Source organism: Episyrphus balteatus, chromosome 1 (assembly GCF_945859705.1).
Source record: "Episyrphus balteatus chromosome 1, idEpiBalt1.1, whole genome shotgun sequence".
In the NCBI taxonomy this organism is placed as follows: domain Eukaryota; kingdom Metazoa; phylum Arthropoda; class Insecta; order Diptera; family Syrphidae; genus Episyrphus; species Episyrphus balteatus.
Genome location: NC_079134.1, coordinates 46,991,447 through 47,001,907, shown reverse-complemented (window position 1 = coordinate 47,001,907; position 10,461 = coordinate 46,991,447). Strand labels below are relative to the sequence as shown.

The 10,461-nt window shown below is 32.4% G+C and overlaps 2 protein-coding genes across 2 annotated transcripts; both read left to right on the top strand.

Moving 5' to 3' along the window:
- The first annotated feature begins 3,925 nt into the window (after positions 1-3,925).
- LOC129907112 (protein pygopus-like) lies at positions 3,926-5,175 on the top strand. The gene has a single exon (XM_055983181.1). It carries the CDS (start codon positions 4,067-4,069, stop codon positions 5,096-5,098), a length of 1,032 nt encoding a protein of 343 aa, XP_055839156.1. The 5' UTR covers positions 3,926-4,066; the 3' UTR covers positions 5,099-5,175.
- Positions 5,176-9,619: 4,444 nt separating this feature from the next.
- On the top strand, positions 9,620-10,218 carry LOC129907877 (TATA-binding protein-associated factor 2N-like). The gene has a single exon (XM_055984301.1). The coding sequence runs from the start codon at positions 9,745-9,747 to the stop codon at positions 10,111-10,113; it is 369 nt and encodes a 122-aa protein (XP_055840276.1). The 5' UTR covers positions 9,620-9,744; the 3' UTR covers positions 10,114-10,218.
- Positions 10,219-10,461: the final 243 nt, after the last annotated feature.

The window sequence follows — 10,461 nt, the reverse complement described above, 5'->3', positions numbered from 1 at the left end:
AGGCCCCGATAAAAAAATGAAATAAGGCCCCAAAAAAATACACACAAAATAACAACAATGAAATTTCTTAAATTTTGGGGTGTTATTTAATTTTTTGGGGCCTTGTTTCATTTTTTTTTTGGGGCATAATTTCATTACGAAATAAGGCCCCCATGAAATTAGACCCCAACACTTATTTTGGGGCTTACTTTCATTTTATTTTAAAAACAATTTCGGGCTTTATTTCATTTTTCATAATTTACATAAAAATCCTATACTAAATTATCTGTTGTAAAATTCCGCTTATCAAGGACCCACAATTGGCAAAGTACCGCATATTGTGGCATTCGTGGCATATTTGAAAGGCATTCGTTTGCAGCACGATCTTTACATTGAAAAGCATTATTAAATAACAGAATAGATGAAAAAATAGCGCGATTTTTTCAGCTATTCTGTTATTTAATAATGCTTTTCAATGTTAAGATCGTGCTGCAAACGAATGCCTTTCCATGTTAAGACCGTGTAGTAAACCATCAGGGAGTAACAGAATAGCTACAAGAAATCGCGCGATTTCTTACAGCTATTCTATTACTCCCTGATGGTTTGCAGTACGATGTTTACATTGGAAAGCATTATAAAGTAACATAATAGCTGAAAAATCGCGCGATTTTTTCAGCTATTCTGTTACTTTATAATGCTTTTCAATGTAATCATCGTGCTGCACTGCAAACTAACGCCTTTCAATGTAAAGATCGTGCAGTAAACCATCAGGGATCATTGAAAAAAGCATTAATAAGTAACAGAATAACCGACAAAAAACACAACAACAGTTTAAAACATCCTTGAGGAACAATTTTAAAAGCTCCGTCCATAAAGATGGTTCTGTTGGTTTGGGCTGATATTTCATTACCGAAAATAAATTAATTATGAAAAAGAAAAATTGGGGTCTTATTTCATTTTTCTAAAAAACTTCAAAACAAGTTGGGACTTTATTTAATTTATTTTTGGGGCATTTTTTCATTTCAATGGGGCCTTGTTTCATTGGGGCATATTTTCATTATGAAAAAATACCGCAATTTGGGGCCTTATTTCATTTTTTCTTTTGGGGCCTAATTTCGCAGAGCCGTACTGAAAAAAAAATTAGACTTGTGAATTTTTGGCATCAAAATTTAAAAATATTTTTTTGTTACATTTGAGTTATGTTTATACGTACCTACTTTGTTTTCCCGTCTATTTTTCAAGTATAGCCAAAATTTTCTATACATTCAAAAATAAGAAGTACAAAAATATGTTTACATAGTTAAGATTCAATTCCAGATACTGTGTTCCTAAATCATTTTCCTTAATAAACCGACGGAAAAATAGATAAACGCGAAAATAAATAAGGCTCCTGGTAGAAGATGGCGTTGTTGATTATGGTTTTTAAAAAAAGACAAACGAGTCTAAGTTTAGGAACAGAGCCTCCCAACAAATACTTTTACTTCTATAAGGCCTTAAAAAAGCTATATTAGCACCATTAAATCTTTGTAGAAGCATAAATGTTATTTGGACTTTCTTTATCACTTTTAATTTGATAAAATAAACGACTGGGTAGCAATTATACTTACTACTTACTTACTTACTTAGGGTGACCAGCGCCGTAAGGCGGCTACAATCCGCTGTGGATTTGGGCCTCAACCAACAAGCTTCTCCAGCTAGCTCTATCCTTAGCTCGCTGCTTCCAGTTGCGCACGCCAAGTTGATTGAGGTCCCCTTCCACTTGGTTGCGCCACCTCAGACGAGGTCTTCTTCTACTGCGCCGTCCCTCTGGGTTGGAGTCGAAAACTTTCCGGGCCGGAGCATTGTTGTCCATGCGCTCCACGTGACAACTTGCAATTGTATTTTAAAACACTTAATTTAAGCTTTTGGTTAAACAAACAACATTTGTGGGTATACACATTTTTTTCCCCAAAAACTTGTATTTATAATATTTTTTAAGATGAATAGAAGCTATTTTCAAAACATTTTTAATGAAATTGGATGAGCAATTCAGAAGATAAAAAGGAATAACTAGAAAAATATGTCCTTTTTTACAATATTCCATTTAGAGCCGTTTGCTGCATCAAAACTTAAGCATTTATGTTCAACTTAAATTATGTGACAATATGCGCAGAGGAAAAAGTAGAGAATAAGAGCTTATGTTCAGCTTAAATTATTTAGGTTTCGTTTCAGCAAATGTCCCTTAAAAATTTAAATTAATTTAAATTAACCGAGTTTAGGGCAATTTTCCGGAAATTATTTGACTTATTAAGGGGCCAAAATTCACACTAGTTCACATTCTAAACAAAAGAACGGATATCAACTCTTTCGTTTTCCCTAAACCTGAAAAAAAACAGGGTCGCAACAATTCATTATTAAAACTTGAAACTTTATTGATCGGATTTTTACGATTGCGTTCTCATAAAAATTGCAGAGCATCATAAAGCAAAATATGATTCTCCACTTCTCCACTCCAAAAAAATTGCTATATCAAATGAAACGAAATTTTGATATAATAAATTTTGTCCTGGACATTATATCATACGTTGTTCTCTACAATAACTGTATCTCTTTATTGAGTAATTTAAAAATGAAAAGTCAAAGGGCATTTAAAATTGGGAAAATTACCATATTCCATATGTTCACATTAATTTTTTTTTTTCATACACAATATCGACGTAAGGTCGGGTCAAAGTTTACTCGAAACTTGTATCAATAATTAATAATTATTATAAGCCTTTTTATTTTATACCAAAAAATCAATTCAACATTTAAAGTTGAAATGCATTTTAGATAATCGGATTAATTTGTTTACACAAATAAGTAAAATAAAATTTAAAAATAACTAAACATAGGGCATTATTTGACTATGTTTGGCAATGACCTAAAATTGTTTGTTTTTTTTACGATAGATAAACAACATCAAAAAGAATCAAAATTAATGTATAGGCTATTAGATTCCTTTCCAACCACTAACATCACATCTTAAAAAAAAATGGTTTCAAAATCGTCATAGGACATTTTTGACAGTTCGTTGATCTGTCTGCTTCATCTGCCATCTTGTTTCGTTTTTTTATGAGGGAAAATATAATAAATTTTTTTATTAAATAAGCTGGGTTGACACTTAAGAAGGCTTTTTGTGTTTAAAAGGCACCACTTAATAATAACTTTAGCCAGAACCATAATTGGCGGATGGAATCGGAAGCTACTGTCAATTGTTGTTGTTTTCTTTGTAATTTCGATAAGTTTTAATCCGTCGAGTGCGCTCGACAACAACAATTGACAGTAGCTTCCGACTCCATCCGAAAATTATGGTTCTGGCTTTATATAACTTTTTAAATGAATCTTAAATTGCTGTCCATGTAAATGTCAAAAACTCTTTATTGGTAACACTTAAAATGACTTAGCTTGAAACCGAATCAAAATTGTTCAAATAATTTGAAGATAGTCCTCGTTAGACAAAGAATTTTTCTAAGCTATCAACACGGTAACTGTAGTGACTTGTACACTACTCAACTTTTGGTAATTAGGTATATAAAAAATTTCCAAAATTAAGCTAGGTACCTACGCCCTAATTTGCATTATAATTAACCATATAATTCAGTTGCACGTCAGAGAAAATGCATAATTATGCATAAATATTAAAATTGGGTTGACGAACTGCTTTCTTATCAATTGATTATTTCTTCGAAAAAAAATTCTTCTTCGCATATTTAATTTGATTAAAAAGAAATCCCCAAAAAAAGAAATAATATCTTTGTATCTATTAGTCAGTGGTGTTATGATTTGTAAATTTCCAAGATCTTCTGGTATTGGTAAAACCACACCAAACCTAAACTCGTTTATTTTTTCTGATTATAAACCTATAAGAACGCATTGGGGAATTATTTTATTTTAATTATTATTAATAAACAAGATTCTAGTTTCTCTTATAGACTCTTGTCATTTAAATTTGGTTTGGAGACAAATTATAATATAAAAACCAAACTGTCACAAACAATCGATATCAGTATAGTTTGAGATAGTTGAGCAATTAAGTTGTTGGAAGAAGAAAAACGATACATCAAAAATGAAATTATTAATTGTGTCCTTTGCATTGGTGGTAGCTATTGCTGCTAGGCCAAGCCCTTATGGTCATGAACATGATCATCATCATGGACCTGAACATCATCACTTACCACCCCCACCATTGTTTGATGAACCTGGATTTGAGGGACATGAATTTGGATTTGGACCCGGTTTTGGACCAGATTTTGAAGATGACTTCGAACATCATTTGCCACCCCCACCACACCATCATGGACCACCACACCATGTTCCACACCATGAGCCACACCATATTCCACACCATGAACCTCATCATATTCCACATCATGAGCCACACCATTTACCCCACCATGAGCCACATCATGAGCCACATCATTTACCCCACCATGAACCTCACCATGAACCACACCATATTCCCCACCACGAGCCAGTTCACCACGTTCCACACCACGGTGGCGGAGGATTTGGTGGCATCGGAGGTGGAAAACTTGGAGGCGGTGGTTCCCAAAACTTTGGACTATTGGCTGGAGGTGGTGGAAGTTCTTTGGCATCAGGACAAGCCCAAAGTGGACAGGGTATCGGAGGTATTGGCGGAGGTTCCAGTCTTGCTTCTTCATCAGCACAATCACAGAACTTTGGTGGATTAGGTGGTGTTGGAGGTGGTTCCAGCATTGCTTCGGCCCAGTCACAAAGTTTGAACCAAGGTGGACTCGGAGGTGGACTTGGTGGTTCCTCAGCCCTGGCACAATCGCAAAGTCTGAACCAAGGTGGACTTGGTGGATTTGGAGGAGGTTCTGGAGGTTCTAGCAGTGCCACAGCCTCAGCACAAGCTCAAAATGTTATTCAAGATATATTTGGTGGAGTTGGAGGTGGATTGGATAGTGGCAGCAGTGCTAATGCTCTTACACAATCTAATCAAGGTTTATTTGGTAGTGGATTTGGTGGAAGTGGAGCATCTGCTACAGCTCAATCACAAAACTTAAACCAAGGTGGATTTGGAGGTGGTTCATCGAATGCAGTTGCAACAGCACAAAGTTCTTCATTTGGAAGATAAATAGATAATATATATAAATTTAAGAAAACTATACCGATGTATTTTAGAACGTACTAAATATAGTTCTACACAAATAAAACTACTTTTTAAAACAATGAAATAACTTGTCTTATCTCTAACATATTCCTAAACAGTAGTTCTGCAAAAGAGATTTTTCAGTTTATATTAAATACATTTAACAAATCCCTTGGATCATTCGAAAGGTAGTTTCCAAAATGGTGTCAAAGTAGTCGGTACTTTGACTTTCCTCCATGATACGATCTAGTGTTTCTTATCTTTAGTACATTTATGAAATTACTCTGCCTCTCGATTAAAATTTTTCTATAATATTTTCTGAGCATATCCGCTTTTTTGAATAAATGGACTGGGAATATTGACTTCCATGTTAATATTCAAGTTGATCGTTAGTATATATAATAATAGGTACTTTAAAATTCAGTTTAACTAATTTTTTTTTGTAATTGGGAAAGTTTTCCGAAGATTTCCAAAAATTTCAAAGAACTCATTGGCTGAGAGGTTCATAAATTTAAACCAAATTAAATGTATTTCTGTGATCAGAGAACGAATGATCTTTTGATACTTTGCATTTGGTTATCCATTTATGTAATATCCATACCACGCGCTGATCTCTTTATACGCTTATGTCAACCATATATACCACCTTGGCCAAAAGTATTGGACACTGGCCTTCGACCAGAATAGGAACTAGGGAGGAGCCCCAGTTTTCGTTCCTTTAATCTTTCTTTTGAAATTGAAATAATTTATCAATCAAGCAAAATTTCATCAAATTCATAAATGTTGTTTTAGGAGTTTTTGTGTTATCTTTTATGCGAATATCAAAATATCGTGCTACAGTTTGAAGAGTCAAATACGTTGAAATATTGTTGAACAATTAAAAAAATCATGTGTGCAATTCACACGTGTTAGAAGTGAAACCTTAAAAAATCATTTTTCTTGCAAAGAAAATCGAAAAAACCTACCTTTTTTTATCCCAACAACCTGTAATTTTATATCACCTTTTATATGACGCTTCAATAAAACAAATAAAACAAAAAAATTATAATCAATTAATTTTTCCTGTCGCTTTTTCGTTTCATCTTGTTTCAAATCACTACGATACTAAAGAAGTTTTCACTTTAAAAAATTACACCATTGTAATGCACAAAAAGTATAAAAATAATTTATTGAAAACAATCATTTCCATAAAAAAAAAGCGAAAAAAAAACACGTAATTTTATCTTCTCACGCTATTAAATCCATTTTTTGCCTAACAACCTATATATTTTATACCATCTAAAAGCTTATGAACCAAGCTCAAAATATATATATCGATCAGGTCTATGAGACATCTACAAAAAGAGCTAGAATTTTTTAAACTCGATGAAATTTTATCATAAAAAGCAAAAAAAACATTTATTTTTATGTTCTCATGCTGTTGAATCAATTTTTTTGTTTGATATACAAAATTTTATACCATGTGAAAGCTTACTCTTTCACCTTTCATATGACGTATCAATTTCATTTCAAAGATGTCTACAAGAGAAGTTAGAATTTTTTAAAGTCAACCATGTCGAATTTCCAGACTGAGATTACGACGGTACTTCCTACACTGGTGGCTGGTCATCGGCAACAGATCTCCACAGGTGTTTTGAGGTATTTTTCAATTTTTTTCAATATAAGATTGTGTAACTTGTAGAGCACGTACCGTTATGCGTGATATATCAAATAAAAGGTTATGTTATCAGCATTCGTATTAAAGTTAAATCAAATTTGTATGTGCACTAGATCAAAAGATTTAACGTATGTAGGTAAAGAACATCTTTTTACCGTTATCTCAGAATTTTGAATATGAAATTAATTGAAATTTTGTACAATTATAATTTATTATTATTTTAATTATAATTATCTATCTATCTTTTAAAACAAAAAAGTTATAACAAGTTGAATGTTCGTGTCGCGTTTTCGTTTCATCTTGTTTCAAATCACCATGATACTAAAGAAGCTTTCACTTCAAAAATGAATTTTATTGAACTTTCGAAATCGATTTCGAAGCTAGCGAGAGACTGATGTTAGTTCACTTGGAGCACCTGTTTTCCATCCCTGTATCGCGTTTCGGCAAAGCCTTGACTGTCTCTGGTTTATTCTAAATGTTATATCACACTAAATAATAAATATCGGCACCGTCATCTTGTACACTAAAATCCATTTTTATATTATTTAAAATTTCATTTTAATTTTGACATACGTAAGTATAATAGAAAAAAAAACACTAAATAAATATAAATGCTCTCATAGATTAACGCTCGCTCGCTTAAGTTTTCCCTTGCATAACTCAATTCTATTAACGTTTTTGTTTTCAGACCACATGTATTGGATTACGAGGAAAAAGTTACAAATGATCCAAAGCATATATCAAAACTACATAAAGCGTTAAAAGAAACTTATTCAAATTTGAGATATAATCGCGCCTTAAGAAAACTTCCCTTTTCGAGGAAATGTTTTCTCAGGTTGGTGGTCCAAAGGGAAAAGAACGGTTAAGAAAACTTGGTATTCAGCCAAGTTCTCGTGAAAGCAAATAAATTGTTATCCCTGTGTCCTGATCGCAAATTTATTAAACGAAACCACCCTCGAAAACTCCAAACCAGAATTTGGAATTCTATTCGCATGACAGGGTGCCTCATTATTATGGCGTGTTAATTATTTCTTTGTTTATCTTATCTATTAATTGTCTTCTTAATGATTGCTCTAAATCTAGATAAAGAAGAACTAACAAATTGGTCACCAAGGTGTATACGCACTTTTTTGTTTTTTTTTTATAAATTCTTTTAGTTGATTCGTAACAGTTTTTTTACACTCAAGCTCAAATTTAACGCACACCCTATATATTTTACAGAAGAAACCTATTATTATTATCCTCAGTATTATCATTCTTTTCTTATACGAGTCAAGATTATTAATATGGTGGAATGAAATGTGTGTGGAGAAGGTTTAGAGAAAGATTTATTTGAGCTTAAAATTGGCTTATTCCTCTATTAGAAACTTAGAAAGAAAAAAATTGATGGAGCTTTTCTAGTCCCGACACATATCGGAATTTATCCAAATAAATGAACCTGCTTGCAATATTGATGAGAATCGCAAGAAATCTGCTCTTTAGCTTTGGTCCAAGAATTGTTTTCAAATAAAAAAAAAAAACCCAGAGGTTATTCTTTCTGAAACATCAACTAAAACCAAAAAGTAAACATTTGTTACGCTAACAATAATATTTAAAATATATAAATCTGAGAATCGAAAGAAATTAACATTCTAGATTTCCATTAAAACAGGCTTTGTGACGTCATTATACTTTAGTTGATTTTTTGTTTTTTTTTTTAACTAGCCTTTGGGGCCGGAGGCGTATTTAAGTTCAATTGCCGCCCTGGGCTACTTTAATTTTGCCAGTGTCACTAACTTTGGTTAGGTATCATTTTTATACTGTTTTAAGCTAAGCAAAGATGTTCTTTTTCACCCTAGACTAAAACGCTTTCAACTCGTATAAATAGAATTTATTAAATACGGGTCTGCACAAGAAAAAAAATATGTATACAATATAATGCTCAACTTATGCATAACTTGATTTTAACTAACAAGTTATATTTTTATGAGTTAATACTTTTGTCATTTTCGGAGTCAAACAGACTTGGTTCTATTGTTATGTTTTTTTATTCAAAAGAGTCTGGAAGGTGTTCCCCAAATTTATGCAAATTACTTAACAGTTAATTCGAAATTTAATGAGAAGAAGATTATTTGTGTGCGCGAGCCAAGTAAACACTACATAAATCAATCTTATGACATCTAGTGGTGTCAGAACAGGCATCACACGGTTATTGAAATTAATAATAAAAGAGCTTGAACACCTTGAGTTAGGTGCCACACTAATCAACAATTTATTGTATATATTTTGGACATTTAATATTAATATTTCTTGGAAATAATTATATTACATTTTTAAAAGACCTACGCTTTTAAAATACAGCTTACATATTGCTTAAAGAAGGATTTAAGAATCCTAAAGCGCTTCTGACATTCTTCTTTAAGAAAGATTAAGAAAGAAATGTTCTTTATCAAATTCTTGAATGAACTTTCTTTCTTCCACATGCAGCAATGCAACTATACAAAATGGATCATTTATTGTTTTTTTTTTTTTCCTAGAAAAGAAACAATCAATTTGATAACAAATTAGTTTATGTGGTTTGAAAATAACCTGAAATTTTGTCTGCAGGAATTCCCCTTGTTAGTTTTTGATCTGTTTCTGTTTTTTGTCACAATGTTTTCTTCCAAAAAATACAAAAAAATTAAAAAAAGGTCTAATTATTTGAATGAATCATGGAACCTATATTATAGGTCTAATACCAAATAACCAGTAACCTAACCATGACGTAGTCGAGCATTTAGAAATTCAAACTTAGTTTCACAATATCATCTACCAAACCTGTTTTTATTTTTATTTTTTAAATAAAATAATCAAAATAATATTCTAATAAAATAGTAATAAAATGTTTATCAAATTCAAATAACTTCTTTCACATAATTTTTCCATTCAATCTAAATTGGTATAAATACTGATGTTGTTCTCTAATTTGATATCAGTTTAACTTTGAACAACGAAAATGAAGTTTCTTATTGTGTTCTCGATTATGATTGTGGCAATTGCTGCCCAAGGACATCATGGTGGTGGTCATGGAGGTGGCCATCATGGTCAAGGAGGTTTCGGAGGCAGTAACCAAGGAGGATTCGGTGGTAGCCAAGGAGGATTTGGCGGTAATCAAGGAGGTGGCCATCATGGTCAAGGGGGGTTCGGCGGCGGTAGTCAAGGAGGATTTGGAGGTAATCAAGGAGGCTTCGGCGGCGGTAACCAAGGAGGTTTCGGCGGTAGCCAAGGAGGTGGACACCATAGCCAAGGTGGGTTCGGTGGTAACCAAGGAGGATTTGGAGGCAACCAAGGAGGTTTCGGTGGTAACCAAGGTTTTGGAAAGTAAAGTAACAACGTGAAGAAATCGAATCCAATTCAATCTTAAGGAATTTTTTACAATTCAAAGTGCTATTCCTACATGCATCCAAAATAAAAGACTTAAAAATGTAAATATTTATATACTCGTACTTTAGAAATAAATTTAAAAATCTTTTAAAATACAATTTAAATTAAAAACAAATTCTACATTTATTTAATTACTTGGGGTAAATAATTTATAAAATAAAAAAAAAACAAAAATATTTTTTTGGGGCTCTTGTCAATAAATGGAAATTTGAAAAAAAAAAGAAACTCAGCTGTGATCGCATATTACCTAATAATTTTCCATGAATATGGACATAGTACCTCTTGTGAA

What these genes read in the sequence shown, in the direction of transcription:
- LOC129907112 (XM_055983181.1), top strand. Translation starts at nt 4,067, where the DNA reads ATGAAATTATTAATTGTGTCCTTTGCATTGGTGGTAGCTATTGCTGCT.
- LOC129907877 (XM_055984301.1), top strand. Translation starts at nt 9,745, where the DNA reads ATGAAGTTTCTTATTGTGTTCTCGATTATGATTGTGGCAATTGCTGCC.